General features: G+C 42.3%; 2 protein-coding genes across 2 annotated transcripts in view; both read left to right on the top strand.

Moving 5' to 3' along the window:
- The first annotated feature begins 5,169 nt into the window (after positions 1-5,169).
- Positions 5,170-8,378, top strand: LOC130131898 (neurexophilin-4). Its single transcript, XM_056301624.1, has 2 exons — positions 5,170-5,199; positions 7,563-8,378. The coding sequence occupies exons 1-2, from the start codon at positions 5,170-5,172 to the stop codon at positions 8,376-8,378; spliced, it is 846 nt and encodes a 281-aa protein (XP_056157599.1).
- A 13,647-nt stretch (positions 8,379-22,025) lies between these two features.
- Positions 22,026-23,063, top strand: part of shmt2 (serine hydroxymethyltransferase 2 (mitochondrial)) — a 70,840-nt gene continuing 69,802 nt past the window's right edge. Inside the window, exon 1 of the mRNA XM_056273166.1 lies at positions 22,026-22,121. Within this exon, the coding sequence (XP_056129141.1) occupies positions 22,089-22,121 (33 nt within the window). The 5' untranslated portion in view covers positions 22,026-22,088. The remainder of the gene's footprint in view (positions 22,122-23,063) is intronic.

The following is a 23,063-nucleotide window of genomic DNA, read 5'->3' as shown; positions in this document are numbered from 1 at the left end:
CGATGTACAAGTCACGGCAATCCTCCTGGCACTTAACAGCATACGCTGTATTGCTCTGTTTGTGGCGGGGGACCTGATCCTTGGGGTGGACCAGTTTCTGGCACAGTGTGTTTTGGGGGTTTGAAAGCAACTGTGACGTGGTGTTTGGAAATTTCACGTCTTTACTGTTCCGAGACCTCTGCCACACACAGCATCACCACTGGTTTATGCTTAGCACATTACATTTATTGTTATTATTATAAGAAGGCAGCCAATCCTATTTTCTCCCTCTAAAAGTGTTTTGTGGCTCTATCAGCTTTGAATGGGGCTACAGTGGCTCAGGGGAGCAAGGCTTAAAATCAGCCCAGTGATGGTTTCATCACTCATTTCAAAATTGGATTTGACTTTTGTTAATCTAGAGTTTAAAATTAAGATTTCTAAATTTGATTTGGGAAAGAAATTGGTGATTAAAGAGCTGCTAACAGGACTTCCCACCCAAAAGGTTTGCGAACAAACTCCTCCAGTTGAGATGCTCATTGCCTGAAGGGGATAGGGCTGCAGTGGTAAAGACTGGTATGCTGTGTTCAGTGTGCATGTTGTGTGTTTGTATCAGCCCACACCACTCCAGTAACATCCCTCTGGCCAGTGGCAGCATTAGGCCTGGGTGTCCAAGGCTACAGCTCCAAATGTTTTATGAATATCCCTGGATTTTGACTTTATTTATTTATATATATATATATATATATATATATATATATATATATATATATATATATATATATATATATATTTATTTATTTATTTTTACAAAAATAAGAATAATAATCTATTCATCTGTCATTCTGATCATGTATTAAAGCCCTCAAAAATTAATGTGATATCGTTGATCAAAAACGCAAGTACCTTTTGGGTCCTCATGTCATTAAAGCAGCAGATCTAGTCCACACTACTTGCCATGCACGCAGAAGAGAGAGAGAGAGAGAGAGAGAGAGAGAGAGAGAGAGAGAGAGAGAGAGAGAGAGAGAGAGAGAGAGAGAGAGAGAGAGAGAGAGAGAGAGAGAGAGAGAGAGAGAGAGAGAGAGAGAGAGAGAGAGAGAGAGAGAGAGAGAGAGCACTGGACCAGTTACAGGGCTTGTCATTGGTGGCATCTGGTGGTAGCTAGCTAGCTGGTTCACTAAGGCAAGACTTGAAGGCCATGGAAGAAGCTTTTTCAAAAGAAAAAGGATGAAGGCAACAAGGCACAGGTGAGGCTAGAAGAGGTGGAGGTAGTTGTCTGCAGTTGCTGTAGCAGCAGATGAGTCAGGACATGATTGCCACAGTGTTGTAACAGATACAATGAGAGAGAGACACAGGGAGACTTTTTTTTTACTTTAAAAAAAACAACTCTTAATACATTGTCACACATTTACAGCAGCTTTGAAACAAAGAATCACATAATAACATTATCCGAAAAAGTCACTAAAAATTAATTCATCATTCATCACTGAACAAATGACATCATTATAACACCACTGATTTACAAACACAACCATGCTGTGCATTAATTTATGACATTTAAAATCAATTAAAACTCTGGCTTTAACGAGAGAGGTGAACACAGGGACTATTTCTTCACAGTTTTCCTTCTATCTTTTTCTTTCTGGTGATATATGTTGACAGTTTAGCTTCACCAGCAAGGAGGTTTAAAAGTTGCCACCTTGTTGCATTATTCATTTATTTATGTAATTATTTATTTGTTTGTTTATTTATTTACTTATTTATTTTGTATCCTGCCCGAAAATAAAAGCAGTTTCAGACAACACTTCATCAAAGGAGATAAACAAACAATCTAAAACACCAAAAAGTTCCCTAAGTCTTCTGCAGTCTGAAAAGCAAGGACAAACAGTTTCTACCAGCTCACAGAAAGGACATTCATTAGAAACAGTGTGATTAATTACATAGATAAAAGAATTCAGTGCAACAGCTCCCTGTTATATTCCCCACTGTAAGTCACCTGTTCGCTTGTTTAAAGGCAGTCTATAGAGGACTCTCCAAACGGCTTCACAGTGTTGCTGATGCCAAGTTTTCCCCTTCAAAATGTATCTGTTTTATCATTCAACTTATTTTTATTCAAAACTTTTACACAACATCTGTAGATTACTTTTCCCTTCACAGTATGCAGATCTAAAGCTTTTCTCTGTTTGACATTCAACAGTAAACCAGAACAATGTTCTAAATTCGGTAACAATTCAAAATCAGGAAATGGGTCCTCTTCATCTGGAAAACCCTCTGGAAAACAGAGAGCGAGCGAGAGAGGGAGAGAGAGAGAGAGAGAACTTGAAAGAGCAACAAGAGCACAACAGAGGAAGGGATGAGGCTGTGAAGATAGATGGATAGATGTTATCAGATGTAGAGAGCACAGATCCACTGATTACACTGCAGTAAGTAATAAGTAGCAATAGAATTCTGAGTGATGTACATCTGTTGCTACATTGAATATTGGCCTGTATTAGGTATCCAATAGTGTTGCTTTGTTGTGTGACTGTCAGCCCATATGGAATAATGAGCACTGATGACTATTTAGCCTCTATGCAATGAAATAGTGCATTAATGGTTTGTTTTTGTGTAATGTAATATTGGTTGGTGCACTGGACAACAAATGTTTTCAAACATTTTGCTTCTTGGAAAAAAAATGGAGATTATGATAGACAATCTCAAGCTGAACACAAAAATAATTTCAGATTTGCTGTATCACGTAGGAATTTTGAGAAACCCTCAAATAACTTTTATTGAATTTAACATGTTTGATCGCATAATGATGCTGACACATTGTGTTAGTTCAACTGAGCTTAAAATGATTTGCAGCTGATTTTCATTCGCACTCAGCATCTGGTGCCTCTCATGTCAGTGTCCAACAATAGTCGGCCAGCATTGATGGAGTCCAGTTGCCCTGATACCTGTTTTCCATGGTCATAATGTCCTGGTGAAACCTTTCACCATGTTCGTCACTGACTGCACCAAGTTCAGCAGGGACGAAGTACAAGTGTGAACACAGAAAATTAATTTTCAATGACATGTTGCACTTCATGGTTTTGTATGCTTTAAGCATGTTGTCAAGCAACTCAGTGTAGTTTGGTGCTCTGTAGTTGCCAAGAAAACTCTCAACAACATTCCTTAAATGCCTTCCATGCTATTTTCTCTGGCCCCACTAGCAGATCTTCTAACTCCCTGTCATTGATGACCAGTCTGATTTGTCGACCAACAAAAAATGCCTTCCTTAATCTTAGTATCAGTTATTCTTGGAAACATCTGTCCCAAAGAGCGAAATCCATCACCTTCTTTCTTCATTGCTTTCACAAAAATGTTCATCAATCCAAGTTTTATATGAAGAGGGTGCAAAAATATCTTTGTTGGGTCGACAAGTGATTTATGCGCCATACATTTCTGCCCTGAAACAAAAAGCTTACAGAGCAGCCAGTTCTTTTTAATGTAAGGTGACTCTTTAGCATGGCTAGCCCATTCACAAAGGAAACAACAGTACTTTGTATATCTGAGCTGCATTCCTAGTAGCAGTGCCAATACTTTTAGATCACCGGATGTTCCAGTCGTAATTGTTGTACTGTAGGTGTTTCAACAACAGTTCCATGTTATTGTAGACTTCTTTCATGTGTACTGCATAACCAATGGGTACTGAAGGGTAGACATTGCCATTGTGTAACAGGCCAGCGTTCAGGCTTAACTTTGACAAATCTATAAAATGACGCCATTGTTGTGGGTCATGCACACAACCCAAAGCCATGAATAATCCATCAATATCAGCACAGAAACAGAATTTGTCAACATGCGTAAAGAAGTTTGTCAAATGTTCTTGACATTTCTGAAAGATATACATTTTTGGAACCTGGTGACAGCAAATCCCATCCTTGCAATCTTGAACCAAGTAGTTCTGCTTTAGCTTTTAACAAATCTACGTCCCTGACCAGATCATTTAATTCTGGCTGTGTTATCAGATGAGGATAACCAGGTGTAACGTGCATGACACAGGCATAAAGGGTTCAACATCTGGATCAGTGTTGTTTTCCACATCTGGTTCATGCATTGTGGCATCTTCATCTGCCTCATCTAGGCTCCATGTCTCTGGTGGCTTCGGTACTGGCAAACTGTCATCATGTGGCATAGGTGTCATGGCTGAAGGTTGACGGGTGTTCAATAGATTTCTTATTTTCAGTAGAGAAGCCAGATACATTGGTCAGACAGAAGTAACAGTTCGTCATGTGATCCTTCTCTTCTCACCATATCACTGAGACTGCAAATGGCATTGACTTCCAAGTACCTTTGAGCCAAGCTTTCAGATTGACTGTACATGTTGCACAACAAATGTGAGGAGCCCAGGGTTTCTCTTAGTCACCCATTTTTACATCCGAAGTAGAGCTCATAGGCTTTCTTAATAAGTGCAGTCATGGTGCGTCTTTGAGCCTTAAGCGTGTACTCGCCACAGATGTAACAATGTATCGCAGCTGTTGCAACATTGACAAGACAGTTCTGCTGTATTAAATCTTCCTGAAGACAATAAATACTTTTGTTACATGTGCTCACTATGCCATTGCCTGAAGAACATGTGCATCAGCATGTGTCCAAACAGCATCTGTAAATGTGAGCAGCTTTTGTAGCCTGTCTGCCAGCATCTAAACTGGCTAAGCATGCCCAGGCATCCCTAAGACAACATTGCATAGCACCTACACTGAGTGCATGCCCAGGCATGCTTGGACTGACCAAAACAGCTTGCTGTGTGGGCAATATACTAGTAGACTTAAAATATGATGGGAAATCACAAAAATAGGTTATATCTACAAAACGGTATGTGATAGGAAAAATCTAAGGTGATTTTCATGATCAGCAGCCCAAAATCCATAAAATACACCCAAAAGTGTTCAGGTAGCAAACTCTTGGCTGTCCAGTGAATTGGTTAAGTCTGTATAAAATGAATTGATAAATAACTTGTGTTTATGGTCTAATCATCACAGCAAAAAATGAGAGATTTGCTTAAGATTTTGGACAGGGGAGAGCAGAGGAGATGAGGAGTGCGACAGAGAGGTGAGACACCAAAAGAGCTACTATAGAGGTGAAGGGGAGCAGAGTATCAGACAGATAAGACACAGAGTTAACACAGTTTGTCACAGTTCACAAGGAGCCCTTGTCACTGCAGAAGCTATGAGACCAGGCAGAAGCTATGAGACCAAGGTTGGTCAAGTTTCAAAATTGAACAAAGCATTGGCAATCTAGCATATGACTGCTCCATCAACGGTAAGGCTCTTATTTTTTCTTAGGGTTTTACTCCTGCTGCTGAAAATAAAAATAATAACAAAGTTGAATGAGGACTCAGATTGCACTAATTTTTTTTATTTCGATTTCATGTTGTGAAAGCCAGCCTATGCACCTGACCACAACCTTATGGTAGAGCAGTGTCTCACATCTATTCATTCATTCATTCATCTATTCATTTTACTCTGAAATAACTTGAAAATGGTGCAATTATCAGGGGAAAATCTAAAACTTTCTGGGCTGGGCTAAGCCCCCAATGTTTCAAGATCCTAACGACGCCTCTGCCTCTGGCTATTGCAGCAAAAGTTACTTCTTAGTCATTATAACATGTCTGAATAAAGGGCAAGGAGAGGTAAAAGACAGTAGCTGTGTTTTTTCAAATTTTCCATTGGTTGCAATAGGCTGATATGACCTTAAAGCACACATCCAGACCTTTGCTAAAAGTCTATAGCTTATGGATTTCACGTCAAGACAAAAATATCATATTTATTCTAACAAATCTGCACCTTTGCAATAGATTTACTGTCAAGGCAGGGAAAAATTGATATTTATGCTAATAGAAAAGTCAATCTATTGGTTTCCTTTGGCATTTTAATACCTCCATTCTCCACAAAAAGTAGCTGCGTTTTCATACTCATCTCTTTTCATTCTATTGATGTTTGGAAAAGCTGCTGACTTTGCACAATTTTTTTTCCCCTTCATGAGAACGCTCACTGATTCTACACTGACCACAGGTCAAGACATTGGCCTGATATACATCATGGGGTCTACTTTGAAGGCCAAGTTGACATTCATAGCATGATGATGGTGGTGGTGGTAGTTTAAGCTGTGTGCTATTAGTGAAGGAGATGATAAGGCTCACACCGGCAGAACTCTAGTCTGACAGATGGCAACACATGGCGCTGGCTGACAGCTCTGCTGACAGCGCATTCACAGGAAGCCACAGTCTTCTTGCCTGCACATCTTGCTGTATGTATTTAGATGTTTTTCTGCAATCAACTTTAACTCACTGAATGTCATCCATAGCCGAGTCAATCCAAATTGCCAAAATTCAAGCATAACTCTGCCAGACTACACTATAGACCTTTTGTCATGGCACCCAAGTGTTAAGGGCCTCGTCAGGTCATCCAGTCATTGCTCATTTAGCAACATCTTTCTTTTTCACCAGTTCATTCCTCCAGCTGTCAGTACACCTCAGTCATTTTTCCCGAGATCAATCTAACAAGAAGTCAGATCCGCTGGCATGCTAGTGATGGGTCAATAGAAATAGATAAATTAATTGAATGACTGAATACATTTGGAGATGTATTGAGCGGCGCACTCTTGCCTCAACAAATAGCAACATGCAGTTATTATTGAGTTCAATGATTGATGAAAGATGAGGAGGACTTTGGCTCAAAACTGTCCGTTCCACCATACTGAATAAGAATTAGGAGAGACAAAAATCTTTCTTGCATGACTAGACGCCGAGAGCGGGGCTTGAGTTTGTTTGGACTTTTTTTTGTGTGTGTATTGCTCTGTTATTTTTTTTTTCTTCCCCACTTTGGTTTATTCATCCATTTGGAGAACAGTTTTAAAGACCATCCACATGTAACCATTTGAATACCCCTCACCATCACATCATGTCAGCTTTGAGCTTCGTGAGTGACTTTTTGTGTGTTGTTGTATATGTGGGAGCGTACTTGTGTGTCTGTGGAAGTACATGGATGAGTGTGTGTGCATGTATGTGCATGTGAGTCCTTTTGTGTGTTTTTGTGTATTTATTTGTGTGCTTGAATGTGTGTATAGAGTCACAGCATAGGGTAACGTGTGAGTGCGTGTACTAGGTGTAGATACACACAAGCACACACACATCGGGAGGGTGGGAGTCTGACGGTGATGTGATTGATGAGACATGAAAGAGAGCAGAAGAAGATTTCTAGTCAATCACTCCTGCGAATAACCATCTAGGCTGTGGATTAAAGCAAGAGAGCTGTCTCTACAAACAAAAGCTCGCATCCATTACCTCACTCGCGGCGCTTGTCTGCCGTGCAGAACACTGACACCAGAATAGAAGGGCATTAACAGAAGCAGATAGAGTTGTTCTCTGGAATTGGGGAAATGATCTGCAGCAGATACAACAACCTGGATAAGGGCTGAAATGAAAATCCTAAATTTACTTATGAGAATCAGAACATTTTTGCTTTTTATATTTAAATGCAGAATGTATTCTCTCTAACTATCTTTTTTCTCTCTGTCTGTCTGTCTGTCTGTCTGTCTCTCTCTATTTCTCTCTATTGTAGGTCCAAGGGTTGGATAAGCAGGTGGACTTCTCAGATCTGAGCCCGGTTGGGTCAGTGATGAAGACTCTCCCATACGGCATGGCTAGAGGTGCAGTCGGTAATGCACCCAGTGGTGTGGTCAAGCCTCCGTACCAAACCAGGATCTTCTCCACCTCCATTGATCAGACGCCCATGAAGTCCAAGCTGCCCACATACAGTTTCTTCAACCCATATGACTGGGCCCGCAACCAGTCCCTGCTTCTGGACCAGACAGGCTACCGCTCCAAGCGCAAGCCCTCGCTAAAGACAGCCCTGAAGACCAAGAAGATCTTTGGTTGGGGAGATTTCTACTTCAATGTGAAGACCATGAAGTTCAGTCTGCTGGTGACAGGGAAGATTGTGGACCACATCAACGGGACGTTCACTGTGTACTTCCGGCACAACTCCTCCAGCTTGGGGAATGTGTCTGTCAGCATCGTACCACCAACCAAGGTGGTGGAGTTCGAGGTCCTCCAGCAGCAGCTACAGTCTCACACCCACCCGGAAGTCCAGATCCAACAGACCCAGCAGTCCACCACGGACCCCAAAGAGGTAAAGACCTTCAACTGCCGGGTGGAGTACGAGATAACCAACAGGTCAAAGAAGCCCAAGCCCTGCCTGTACGATCCGTCGCAGACCTGCTTTACAGAGCACACCCAGTCCCATGCCGCCTGGCTCTGTGCTAAACCTTTCAAGGTTATCTGCATCTTCATTTCTTTCTTTAGTATTGATTACAAGTTGGTTCAGAAAGTGTGTCCAGACTACAACTTCCAAAATGACCACCCATACTTTGGATAAGTAAGCAAGACTTATCTGAAAAGACTGAATTTAAAAATAAAAAAAGGACAATGATGAGGGATGATGACGTTGCAATGAATGATGATAATGATAATAATGATACTATGATGACAAAAGGGACAGTAAGTTTGCCGCTCTCAACTGCTGTTGAAGTGCAGATTTAAAAATCACGTATACTGTTTCCAACTTCGTATGGGTTAACCTTTATTTACTGTATTCTCTGTAAATAATGTACACAAATTTGGCCCAATTATTGCTTTTAGACATTGGTTTCTCTGTGAAATTACTTTTTGTCAGTTGGAGAATTTATGGAAATTAGCGGGAAAGGGGTGATTTTTTTTTTTTTTTGGCGCTTCAGTATGCTGTCCAAACTGCAAAGTGAAACCCTTCTGGCACAGCTGTGTTTTGCTGTGCGGCAGACGTTACGTTATGGTAGACTGACTGTTAATCATCCCCTCAGCCCTGCGTTCCCAACCCAAATAATAAGAGAGTTCTATGTATGAGAAATGCTATGCTGGATATGCATACAATGTACTGTATGAAAAAGCACATTAAAATCTCTTTAACTGTTTGTCTGACTTTTAATGGTGAAATGTGTTTCCTTTTGTTATTGTAGCATAATTATGGTGCTCATTGCACACAAAGTATACACCATTTTTGTTGAAATCATGTTATCTGTACTGTAGTCAACTATTATGACCTAAGTTCTTGTGAATTATTCATCAGTAATATTTCAGAGCCGGCGTAGGCTTTCTGTGAAGGCATCCAATTTGCATAATCAAACAATGGTGAAGGACTATTTGTCATGTAAAAGAATTTAAAGTACTATATAATGGGAGCATCAATGAAATTTAACCTACAGGTTAAATCAATGTTTGTCTCTTTTTTAGCAGAGTTATGCAATCAAGTGCAAATGTTATTATTTTTCTTGTACTTACAAGATTAACAAAGTATGCTGTTTGTTTGGTCTTGCAAACAGAAAAAAAGTCATCTTTACCTCAACACATTTTAAACTACAAATGACTTCTCAACCATTTCATTAACACATGCAGCAAACTGACACTGTTGTGTTCAGAACAATATTATTCTGTCAATTTGAAAGGCCTTTAACACAGATTTTTTTTTTTTGTAGATGAGCGGGGACGGCATTGCCTTTTATAAGGGGAATCATGTTTCCAAAAGTTTGTGTGAGATGTGTAGAAGTGACAGTCAGACTCATATAGCCATAACCAAACCACCATAATTAATAACTGGGGAAAACTCTCTCTTTTATGGGCCCTTCTGATTTGACTGCATTTGAGAACGAGGTTATGTTCAGACTGCAGGCCATATTGCGCAATAAAAAAAATTTTTTTTCCCAGATTCTTTTTTTCGGCCTCAGTGTTTGCATTCATTTTTGAAAGTGACCCGTGTCTGATCAGTGCCATCAAACTGCCTTCCTGAAAGGTTTCGCCCAGTACTCACGCAAACTACAAATGTGTTGACAGATCTCAGCCATTTCACAAGCAATTTTTTTTCATCAAACACTGCCCTCGACTTAACCTTGGATAGAGGCATCTCACCAAATAGATGTAAAATCAGTGACTTCAATATTTTCGCACTGACTTCCTATTTCCAACAGCATCTGTTTTTTAAAAACTAACTTCTCCCATAAACACCCCCCCCCCCCAGTACCCCATGTCTGTCACAGGAGTTTATCCCTAGTCTAATTAGGCCATAGTTTTGCTGTGGCAGTATCAGTGAAAGGCAAACCGTAGGAATGATACAAGTCAGCCATGAAGAATAACATCACATGCACATGAATTCATCCTCAAGGTAAAGACTTGAGTTGCATGGTCACACATCACTTACATATCTGATTTAGGCACATGGGGTCAAGTGTGAATGTGGCCAAAATCAGATGTGAAAAGATACTTTTTCATGTGCTTTCTCATGTTGACACTCCTCTGAAAAAAAAAAAGATCTCCATCCATTCATCCATTATCCAACCGCTTATCCTGCTCTCAGGGTTGCGGGGATGCTGGAGCCTATCCCAGCAGTCATTGGGCGGCAGGTGGGGAGACACCCTGGATAGGCTGCCAGGCCATCACAGGGCCAAAAAAAAAAAGATCTTTGTCACAAAAATCGGAACTGAGTCAGATTTATGGCAGAGTAGTCTGATTTTTGCCATAGAGACACTATTATTATAGCCTTTTGGGGGGGGGCATTCCCCCCCCCTTTTCTCCCCAGTTGTATCCGGCCAATTACCCCACTCTTCCAAGCCGTCCCAATCACTGCTCCACCCCCTCTACTGATCCGGGGAGGGCTGCAGACTACCACATGCCTCCTCCGATATATGTGAAGTCGCCAGCTGCTTCTTTTCACCTGACAGTGAGGAGTTTCGCCAGGGGGACGTAGTGTGTGGGAGGATCACGCTATTCCTCCCAGTTCCCCCTCCCCACTGAACAGGTGCCCTGACCAACCAGAGGAGGCGCTAGTGCGGTGACCAGGACACATACCCACATCTCGCTTCCCACCCACAGACACAGCCAATTGTGTCTGTAGGGACGCCCGACCAAGCCGGAGGTAATGCAGGGATTCAAAACACCGATCCCCGTGTTGGTAGACAATGGAATAGCCTGCCACTCAACCTGGATGCCCCCATTATAGCCATTTCTTATACCAGAACCTCACCAGATCTGGTTTATATTGCACTGTAAATAGTGCATCCCATCACCCTAAGATTGTCTCCTCCGCACCTCTATTAACTCCTCTTTTCTGCTGTTACCTGGAAATAGATGTCTGTGCTGCCATATTGTCTGCTGATAATATATCAGTAAAACATAGAGCATTATTACCTTGTACATGATGCCAGATGTCAGTTCTGAGTTGGGATAACATTATCTATTAGGCAACTTATCTATCATCATCGATAATCAATGTATTTACACCTCATTCCTTCATCCATTCATTGTCTATACCTGCATGAACCTATTCAGGGTCACAGAGAATTTAAACCTATCCATACAGGCGCAGGTCACCAGTCCATCATCACAGGTTCGTACACACGTCACTCACAAACATTCATATCTATAAACAATGTAGAGACTAAAATTCACCTAACGTTCATGTCTTTTGAATCTGGAAGATGAGCGTTGAACCTGGAGGAAACTCATGCAGACACGGGGAAAACATGCAAACTCTACATGGATTGACTGGAATCAAAACCAGGACCCTCTGTAAGGTGACATACTAAACACTGAACCACAGTGATGCCCTTATTCAGAAGGGATGATAATTTAATTGTAATTTTTATATCACATTTCACAACAAGATGTTGCATTCAACATTAGTTTGCAACAATGTTTATCTTTTGATTAATTAAGAATAAACAAAAATGACATCCCTGATGGAAAACATATAAAACAGCAGCCAGAACATATTGAACAGAGGACCGGACTCTGCTGTGTAATGTTGATTTGTTATCGGTTAAAATTATGACTAAGCCACCTAATAAGAAAATGTCTATTTTTGATAGCAGGCTAAGACACTGGCTGTCTCAATAGTATCTACTTTTCTTCTCTTGTCCCCTCTCAAACAACCATCTCGTCTCCTAACTGATATATGAGACGAGGGGGTAGTGTCGGAGGGGAGGAGAGAGGCAGTTGTGAAGAATTTTGGGACACACTTCAAGAGAGAGTCAATTTTTTTCTTGTTAGTAAATGCCAAGTTAATCTGGCCACACCTACTACTTCCTCAATCAATAAGAGAGCAAGTGCTTGGAATGGCAGCACCGACACCATCAGGGGTAAGTGGTCTGCAACTAAACGCATGATTAGATGACTGCAAGAGCCTCGTTATGCAGGATTTGGCCTGAGACAGTTATTCCATGAGATTTGGTTGTTTGGAAATGACTGTACATAAAAAAGGCCTGCCATCCTTGTGATGAGTCTGTGCAACAACTGACTAAGCAGGACATGCCATTTAGGATTAATCCAATTCATCAACAAATAGGCTGTGGGTTATTGTACATATTAACATCAGAAGTGCAATTGTTCAATCAATTCAAATCAATTTTATTTGTATAGCCCAATATCACAAATTAGCCTCAGTGGACTTAACAGCAACACAACATCCTGTCCTTAGACCCTCTCATTGGATAAGGAACAACTCCCTCAAAAAACCCTATAACAGGGAGAAAAAATAGGAAGAAACCTCAGGGAGAGCAATAGAGGAGGGATCTCTCTCCCATGACGGACAGCGTGCAATGGATGTTGTGTTCACGCAATTTACATAATACAACATTGAAAGAGGACAACAGAATTATAATGGACCTAAAATTTATGAAGAACATGATGCACAGGATGCCAAGCAGTGTTCAATAACAGTACTGTTCAATAACGTAAGAACTGCAGTAGTTCAGTTTTAAACGTGACCATTGCAATGGTAACAAATATTTGTGTTGGCCATATATGGTAAATTCGTCCCATGCAAGCATTTTAGAGGAGAATTTCACATAAAGAATGTTTCGGATCAAATAGCACAGACAGTCATCAAATCACTGGATTGGTGACAGAACACTTATCCCAGAGAGTCCATGCTGCAGCCAGACTCTATTGAAGGATACAGGACTTTAGATTGGGTGCGTCCAATTCATGCTTTTATTCTCACCCACCCTCACAGCAAGAAGGTCCGGGGTTCAAGCCCTGGGTTAGTCCAACCTTGGGGGGGGGGGGTCGTCCCGGGTTGTCCTCTGTGTGGAGTTTGCATGTTCTCCCCGTGTCTGCGTGGGTTTCCTCCAGGTGCTCCAGTTTCCTCCCACAGTCCAAAGCCATGTAGGTCAGGTGAATCGGCCATACTAAATTGTCCCCAGGTGTGTGTGTGTGTGTGTGTGTGTGTGTGTGTGTGTGTGTGTGTGTGTGTGTGTGTGTGTGTGTGTGTGTGTGTGTGTGTGTGTGTGTGTGTCAGCCCTGTGATGGCCTGGCGGCCTGTCTCCCCGCCTGCCGCCCAATGACTGCTGGGATAGGCTGCAGCATCCCCGCAACCCTGAGAGCAGGATGTGGTTTGGATAATGGATGGATGGATTCTCACCCAGCTAACTAGGTAGGTGATATTTCCCAAGATATTTCCTGTTTATTTAGTCGCAAGATCAACGAATGTGTTTATTGCTGGGGGTCACAATACTGTAAGGTCATGGCTTACTAATTTAGTCAACTGACAGCAACTTTGGCAGTGTTTACATCAAGCGATTAGACTAGTAGATAAAATAGATAATGTTACTGCAAGACCTCGTCTTGCAGCAAGTATTAGCAATCCTTTCACATTACGGGGAGTCGTTTGATTCTCTGTTAATATGAAAAATATTGCTTAATGCAATTTTAACATGCAGAGACAGGATCCTTTATAGAAACAGAGTCGATTTAATCATAAGGCTTGATTACAAGGTTACACGCTGGTGTCCACTAACATTTTGAAATGTTTTGGGCAAGAGTTTTCCTTTTCATTGCTGTCTGAGGTCTTTCAGGAGGCAACAGTATTTGCAGATCACATGTTTTTTTTGGGATAACAATAATAGGCAACAAAAGAAAATTAATCTTTTGATTGCCACCTTAAATAAGGGTATTTCCAATGTGTTAATACATGAATGTTTTCTAATAAGCAATAATACATTGCATTGTGGCGCTGCCATTCTGCAGGTGTTTTCTTGGCACAGGAGAAAGGTGGGATCCCATCACTACCAACCAATCATAGTGGCTTATTGTGCAAACAAAAAACAAAAAACAAAAAAATCTCATTTCAAGGTGTTATCACAAAACTGTTTTGCTGAAATAGTTCTACTCTATTGAACAGAAATGGAAAAACCCCTCTGGATAAAAGCTTAACTGCTATTTCTCCAAAATGCTATTTACTCAAATAAAAACTACCCCAAACAAATTAATGAATACACACAGATTTTGGATAGAAAATTTGCCAAACATTTTATTGCATAATATGAACAGTTTAGCCATTGGCTACTCCACCCCCAACCTTTGGACTTGCTCTCTCGCTCTCTCTTTCTCTCTCTCTCGCTCGCTCGCTTGCTCATTTGCTCCCGCTCTCTCCATCTCACTCCTTAAATCATTCAGTCTCTTTCTTTCTGTCTGTCTGTCTGTCTGTCTGTCTGTCTGTCTGTCTGTCTGTCTGTCTTTCTTTCTTTCTTTCTTTCTTTCTTTCTTTCTTTCTTTCTTTCTTTCTTTCTTTCTTTCTTTCTTTCTCTTTCTTTCATTATTTCTTTCTTTCTTTCTTTCTTTCTTTCTTTCTTTCTTTCTTTCTTTCTTTCTTTCTTTCTTTCTTCATACTTCTCTCCATACTTCAGATTTGAAGATAACAGTGCTCAGAGTTTCATTAGAAAAACACGCAGTCGATGCTAATTGAATCTTCATCTGGACTCTGGCTCAATACCCTATTATGTTGTTGATCAATGACATTCAGATGGAGGTTGCAGGGAGGTCCATGTATCTTCTGGAAGTTGCTGCGGACATTCAGGACACAGAGATTGATGGGCTCCCTGCAACCCAGATTCTCTGGAGATCACCTTTTTATCACACAGACTTAAGAGAGGTTTGGTGAAAAATCATCAGACCAGTAGTTGTGGAGAGATTATTTATACCACTCTGTGTGTGTGTGTGTGTGTGTGTGTGTGTGTGTGTGTGTGTGTGTGTGTGTGTGTGTGTGCGTGCATGCATGCGTGTGTGTGTGTGTGAGAGAGAGAGAGGAGAGCAAGAGAGAGAAAGCATGTGACCGTGAGGCATGGGGATAGATAGTAGTAAAAAGTTGTGTATGAGTAAAAGCATGATTACCTTGTGCAAAATTCACTCAAGTACAAGTAGCCTTCACCAGAACTTTTTGAGTTAGAGTTCTTAAGTGTCTTGTAAGAGAATTGCTGTAGCACTTGTTACTTTTTGAGATTCCTGACCAACAACAGCTAAGCAACAGCACTGTTACATAAAGATATAATCCAGTGAATTGGCCTAAGGCCCAGGTTACACCGGCAGTTATGACAAGGAATTTTTGCATCGCAAACAATTCATTTAAATTGAATCATCAGGCTCAGTGGATTTGCTCCCAGTAGTAAAATCTGTGAGTTGTGCAAGATACATTCTGTATCCAGGTTATGAGTAAAAATGGCAAAATGAGGTCCCATACTAAAAGCACTGGAATGAGCAGAAACCTGTGTAAAAGAATAAATCTCCAGGTTGCAGAATATATTGAGTGTAGTGGGCAAGTTATGTTTACATGTCAGGTAATACTACATATCAAATATATAAAAAGAGGCTATTGGTCAAAAGTGGACAAAGATAAAAACTTACAATAAGAGGTTGGCTCATATGTGTAAACCTGTAATAATAGTAATACTAATATATCAACCCAATACTAACAGAATTCCACAGCACCGTCTTCATTAGTGTCTGGATGTGTTGCAACATATATTTTTGTCGAGTATTCGTGATAATCTTCAACTGGGAGAGTAGCAGTCTTTTTTTCTTCATATATGGTCCAATTATGCTTCCTCGAGATATTTTAAACACCTTGGATAATGTAAAAAAAAAAATTGCATAACTCCATATTGCGTGTACCGGGCAAAGTTAAAAAGGGTGCCTGTGCTAGACGATATCTCTGATTCCAGTAAAGAGCCATGTCCCTTACAAAAAATAGTACACTTGAAGTTTATTTTATTAACTAAACTTAAGTAAACGTCAAGTAAAGTTCAAGTATATGTACTAGTAGTATACTTGTAAATATACTTAAGTATAATTTTGTTTAGTATATCTCTGATAAGTACTTAAAAAGTAAACTGAAAGTATGCTCACTGATTTTTTTCGTTTAAAATAAGTATACTAATAGCACACTTGAATAAACTACTTTTTGTAAGCAAAGCGACTTGACTTCCTGCATTTTTGACACATAGAAGCATGTCAGATCTTGGGGAAATTTTTGACTTTTAAGGTCTTAGTCTGTGCTGTCGTGTAAAATAAACAGATAAATGCGCAGTGTTGGTCAACACTTAACGTGTTGTACTCACACTACGAAAAACCAGATGTTGGAGTCTAACTTGTTTCACAGTTTTATGTTTTTCACAACTGGGTCAACACTCATTGAGTTACATGTGTCCCCAAATATCTCTGAGGCGCCAAAACATTTTCGAAGCTGCGACGGAAAAATCATAAATTTATAAAAAGGTGCTTGGAAAATGTCTGCGCTGTGTATATGTAATGACCCAGTACGCAGTGTAATGATCTGTGCCCTCTGGCTACGTTAACTTATAACATTAATAAAGCAAGGACGACTTCTCTCGTGCTGGGTGTTTATTCATCGACCGGATTCCGACTGACGTTGTTACGTACATCACGTGACTTTGTTGTGGCGCTACGGAAAGCCGTAAGGGACATTAGCAAATCAAATATTACTAGCAAATATTACATCTCCCTTTTTCTGAAAAGTGCTGCTTTCTCTGCAGAGATACAGACCACGTTGAGCACGTTTATAAGCGAATACAATCTTAATAAGAAAGAATATGAAAGTGGAACTCTTATATAACTGGACTGCAACAAAGTAGTGTAAAACATTTCCTTCACTGTCTAAATGTGACACCGTAATAACATTTCATCTTTTTTTTCATTTCATTACTGGTAACTGCAAACAGCAGGTAGGTACACAAGGTAAGTGAACGCTGTAAATATTTCTTTTCAAAACATAGCAGGTATAGTACAGGTTGGTGTAAAATTCTCTTTTTTTAACATTCATAAGTCAAGGATTTGTCTTGGTTTGATCGTGCGACCTGACCTCGTGGTGTAACCAGGCTGTGTGTCTGGTTGTCGCTGATTGTTCGTGTCTGGAGGTTCAGCATGCTCTTGCTGATGGGCTTGTGTGTTGTTGTTAGCGCTGGTAACAGTCTGCTGTGAAGTGTGTGTGTGCGTAGTGTGAGTGTTCACTCTGCTTTGTCGCAGGTGTTGACGGTTGCGTTGGTAGATCTGACCTTCTTTGGTTTGGATGTGGTAGCTCCTGTCTGTGTTCGCTGGTCTTTCCACAGTTGCAGGTCTCCAGGATCCATCCTCCTGCCGGAAGCGGATTGGTGTGCCTGCGGGCAGGTGGGGCAGAGGTTTGGCTGTTCGGTTGTAGTATGCCTGCTGGCGCTGTTGACATACCTCTCTCCTTTTGTGAACATCCTCCTGACTGGCGATCTGTGGCTGCAGGTGTTTTGCTGTTGATGGGAGAATGGACCGCAGCCTCCGACTCATCAGTAGCTGTGCCGGTGATTTCAGGTTGTCCACCGGTGTGTTGCGATACTCCAGTAAGCTCATGTAGGGGTCTTTGTTCTCAGCTTTGGCTTTGTCCAGGATGCGTTTGGCCGTCTGGACAGTCTTCTCGGAGAGGCCGTTGCTCTGTGGGTAGTGGGGGCTTGTGGTGGTGTGTGAGAAACCCCATGTCTGTGAGAAGTTGCGGAACTCACCAGAGCTGTAGCACGGACCGTTGTCGCTGATGATAGTCTCGGGGATTCCGTGTCGAGCCATTGCTGCTTTCAGCTTCATGATGACGGCAGATGAGGTGCAGCTGTAAAGTCTCTCTAGCTCGAAGAATCTGGAGTAGTAGTCCACAGTGACTATGAAGTCCTGTGAGTTCCATGTGAATAGGTCTGTTCCTATCACTTGCCACGGCCGTTCGGGTATGGCGTGTGACATCATTGGTTCCTTTGCATTTGCGCTGCGCCGTTCTTGGCATATGCTGCAGTTTGCTACCGCATCCTCGATCTGTTTCCCCATGCCAGGCCAGAACAGTAAGTCTCTTGCTCGGCATTTGCTTTTTTCCACGCCAAGGTGGCTGGCATGGATGATTCTCTCACCTTTGAACAGGATACCGTCCATTTCTGAGATTTCTGCTCTGTGGTTCCAGTATTCCTGGATGCTGGGCAGGCACTTTTTCTTTGTGTCTGGCCAGCCAGTGAGTGTGGCTCGTCTGAGTGCGGTGAGCTGTGGATCTTGCGCTGTTTCCTGCTTGATTTCTGTGAGTCTTGTGTCGCTCACAGGGATGTTGCTGAGGACTGTGTGCACTTGGGCCTCCATCCCTTCCTGTAGGTCACTGTCGTGGTGTTCTATTGACTTGCGTGACAGTGTGTCGGCCACCGGTATGTCCTTGCCGGGGCGGTGGATGATTTGGATGTCGTATTTTTGGAGCGCCAGGATCATCCGTTGCAGCCGGGGTGGTGCTGCTGCCAGTGGCTTTTTTAGTATTGCCTCCAGAGGCTTGTGGTCTGACTCCACAATCACTTTTCGTCCATACATGTACTCGTGGAACCTCTTGCAGCCGAAGACCACAGCGTAGAGCTCCTTCTCTATCTGTGCGTAGTTTTCTTCAGTGCTGTTGAGTGACTTGGACGCATAGGCAATTGGTTTGCCATCTTGGAGCATGACAGCCCCAAGGCCACTTTTGGATGCATCCACTTGGAGTCGCAGCTCTTTCTGCGGGTCGAAATATGAGAGTACTGGACCTGGGTGCTGTGTAATGAGATTCTTCATCTCTTGGAACGCCTTGTCGTGGACTGCATCCCACACAAACTCACTGTCCTGTTTCAGAAGCTGTCTGAGGGGTGAGTTTATCTGTGAGAGGTGTGGAGCAAATCTGGCGAGGTAGTTGATCATGCCGAGGACTGTCTCCAGCTCTGCTTTGTTCTGTGGGGGTTGCATGTCCTTGACCGCCTTCACCTTGTGTGGGTCTGGTTTGATGCCTTCGTGTGAGAGCGTGTGGCCGAAGTAGCTTACCTCGGACACGCATATGTGACACTTGTCGGGGTTGAGCCTCACCCCTCGCTCCCTTGTGCGCTTCAGCATCGCTCTGAGACGCTGGTCATGTTCCTCTTTAGTCTTGCCGAACACTAGTATATCGTCCACTATGGCCGTCACACCGTCCAATCCTTCATATGTTTCATCCACGCGTCTCTGGAACTCGTCTTGAGCGGACACGATTCCGAATGGCAGTCTGAGGAAACGATACCTGCCAAACACTGTGTTAAATGTCGTCAACATTGAGGATTCAGTGCTCAGTTTGATGGCCCAATAGCCTGACCGCGCGTCTAACACGCTAAAGTACTCAGCTCCAGCAAGCTTTGTGGTGGCGTCCTCCAGCGTGGGGAGGGGGTAGTGAGGTCGTTGTATCACTTTGTTAAGAGCTCTGGGGTCTAAACACACTCTAAGTTTGCCTGTCTTTGGCTTCTCAACAATGACGAGTGCGTTCACCCATTCTGTGGGTTCTGTTACCTTACAGATTATGCCGCCTTTCTCCATGCTGTCAAGCTCGTCCCTCAGTTTGCTGCGTAGGGCGATGGGGATTCTGCGTGGCGGGCAGACGACCGGCGTTGCATCTGGTGTGACGCGGAAGGTGCACTCGCCTGGGAACTCTCCTATTCCTTGGAAAACATCTGCATACTCATCCATTATGCTCTGTGATGTGACATTGTTTTCCTCGCTCACAGCCATCACTATTTTTACCAAGTTTAGGTCACGGCATGTTTTCATTGCCATGACTGGTGGGGCGTTTGTGTCAATGACGTAAAAGTCCAGCATCATTGCATTGTCTCTGTACTTACATTTGAGTTTGCATGTGCCTTTCACGCTCAGCGCGCCTCCTCCATATTCAGTGAGTCTGTGTATTGCTGGTTTCAGTATCACATTTTTGAACAGCGCCTGGAACAGGTTGGTGGGAATAGTATTGGCCTGTGCCCCAGTGTCTAGTTTAAACTTTACCTTCTGTGGAGGTGTGCCAATTCCAACCTCTACGTAAGCCTGCTCGTTGCTTTTTCCGTTGTTCTCTATTGAGATGCAGTCTATGTACAGCTCTGTCTGTTCTCCCACAGCGGTGCTCTCCACTGTAATGTTGTCGAAGTACAGTTCTTCCTGCTCTCTGTCAGTGGTGTACTCTTCTGGGTTCTCTCCGACGGCATGTACTGTGCCGCGGTAGTACTTTGTCTGTCCCTGGGAGCTAGACTTGCATACTTTAGCAAAATGATTGAGCTTCTTGCATTTAATGCATTGTTTACCCTTAGCTGGGCAAGTGGCTTTAGCGCCGTGTAGCCCTCCACAATAGCTACACGCCCTGGCGGCGGTGCTAACGTCCCTTTGTCTGAAGTTAGCGTTAGCTGCTTTGGGTGCGTTCGGTTTGTAAGTCTTTCTGCCTATTGCGTGCACCGTTTCATGTGTGCTGCCCTGGCCCATAAACTTTAGCTGTTGCTTTGCTAGCTCGTGTGAGCGGGCTACATCTATGGCTTTTTCTAGCGTTAGCTCAGCTCCCTGGCTAAGTAGCTTTTCTCTCACTCTGGGTGAGTTGGTGGCAAACACGATGCGGTCCCTGACCATCTCGTCGGCATTTGGGTAGCCACAGTCTTTGACTAGGAGCTTTAGCTCAGTTACAAATCGTTCGAAGGATTCACTCTCTCCCTGCATCTTTTCATGAAATTTATATCTGGCATAAATCGGGTTTGCTTTGGGGGTGATGTACTCAGTGTACTTATCGTAGTACGTTTCTAGCTTCTTGGCTTGTTCTCCGCTGAGTGTCCAAGTGTTGTGCACATCGCGCCCTTTTTCCCCTATCCAGAGCAGGAGGTAGCTGCATTTCTCCTCTTCATTCTTCCCGCGCAGGGGGCCCGTGAACATTAGCTCCGTTGTTTGTCGAAATCGTCTCCATGCTTCAGGTAAGTTCGCCGATTCCCAGTCCATCCGTGGAGCTGGAACGCCGTACGAATCCATATTGGGTATTTAAACTCCGCTACTCTGACACCATGTAATGATCTGTGCCCTCTGGCTACGTTAACTTATAACATTAATAAAGCAAGGACGACTTCTCTCGTGCTGGGTGTTTATTCATCGACCGGATTCCGACTGACGTTGTTACGTACATCACGTGACTTTGTTGTGGCGCTACGGAAAGCCGTAAGGGACATTAGCAAATCAAATATTACTAGCAAATATTACACGCAGTATGTTAGACAGATAGATTGGAGTTATGGAATAAAGTAGGTCGTAGATCTAACTGCGTTTAGCGCACATTCATCCAATGGAATTGGATGGTTGGATGGGATTTTTCGAGGGGAAGCGGAGGAGTTTGATCTCACTAACAGCAAACAGTGGCCGGGCAGTTGTGGAAGAATGAAAGAATGGCGATAGAAGGACACTCACTCGTCTCTCTCAATCTTGCTCCCATTCACTATGCAATATTTGTTAGTGTACGCCCTAATTGCGGGATGACGTAATCAAAACGTTATAGTATTTGTCATAAAGAGAAAATATTACTCTTACAAATACAATAAAATGTTTTGTTAATTTGTAGAATTTAGCGTTAAAATGCTGTAAATGAAAATATTTTTCCCATGGTACTTTTGGGTTTTTGTTAGATTCAGCCCACCACAAAAACCTTCGGCGGAATGCTTCTGTATGTGTGAATTTAAGCTCTAGAATAAACATAACATAAGAAGGGTGATAGCTCTTATCTCTACATTTGTCACACCAACAGTTTGCCGATAAAACGCTACTGATTATTTTATCCGCATCGGCCTTCATTTCCCACAACCCCTTTCGGCAAAGGGAACGTAATCAAGCGACGCCACCGGCTACCGAACAGCCCTTTCCAGGGACCCTTCACTCAAGCAGCAGCTGGTTGCCTGACGTTGCTGTGACAAACTATTCCTCCAAGATATCTGTAAACATGCTGTCTTTCACATTGAGGCAAGTCGTACGCGTAAGTACATCACAACGTCAATTAACTCTTATTTCCTAGCAGTTCTGTTAAATTACCGCAATAGTTGCACTGGTGACTAACTGGGTAATTTCTCAAGCAGTGAAGCTAACTAGTAAACCTAGCCAGGTAACGCCGCACCGGTGGTAGCAAACCGTAACAGACCAACGATGTTTTCCCCTCGGGGATGATTTGCCACCAGGATGTGGGAACTTTTTTATATATATATGTCGTGTTGGTCTATTCCATGAATTTCTTGTTCGTGTGGCTCGTTTATTGTTTTGTTTTGTGTTGTTTGTTTTTTTAAATAATAGTTTAAGAGCACCCTGGCTGATGAGCCAGTACGTTAGAGCTAGCCCGTGTTTTCAGATGGAGCCGGTCCACGCTATGATGCAACAGCGCTGGGTCCGTTTCATCATGTGGGTCAAGCTGCAAGAGGCGCTGAAGTAGCTTGAATTGTTTTTGAACTTAGATCAACCTTTAAACCATTGATGATGAGTTAAGGTTAACATGCTATCGTCAACAGCAAAAACTGGAGTTTTAACGAGTTTGTTAAATTAAGGTTACCACTCATTTTCATTGGGATTTTTGTGAACTGGTATTTATCTCCATATAGGCTAAAGGTAGGTGAAGCTCGACGGCAACTTTGCCTTAATGGTCAAGGTGCAAAGTGGGACTGAGATATCCTCCTCAAAGCAAATAATATTATCTTCTTTAGTTGGATAAGTTATGTAACTGTTATGATTGCCTTTTTTTGCCCATGTTTGGCCAACAATAACCTCAGTTTTATATGCTTAGTATAGTATTGATTAATAGACACTTCTCGGTTACACTCTTCAGTAACTAGGCTTTGGATTGACATATTCTTTTTAAAGATAGATACTGACACAAGTCTTAAGCTCCATTTTAATAACACGTTGTGAAGACTAGGGACACAAACTTGCT

This window comes from Lampris incognitus, chromosome 2, assembly GCF_029633865.1.
Source record: "Lampris incognitus isolate fLamInc1 chromosome 2, fLamInc1.hap2, whole genome shotgun sequence".
NCBI classification, from domain to species: domain Eukaryota; kingdom Metazoa; phylum Chordata; class Actinopteri; order Lampriformes; family Lampridae; genus Lampris; species Lampris incognitus.
This window is presented reverse-complemented; position numbering and strand designations above follow the sequence as displayed.

Excerpts from the sequence above, each read along its gene's own strand:
- LOC130131898 (XM_056301624.1), top strand. The coding sequence starts at position 5,170 with ATGAGACCAGGCAGAAGCTATGAGACCAAG. Across the intron at positions 5,200-7,562 it reads GCAGAAGCTATGAGACCAAG|GTCCAAGGGTTGGATAAGCA; the intron begins GTTGGTCAAGTT and ends TCTCTATTGTAG.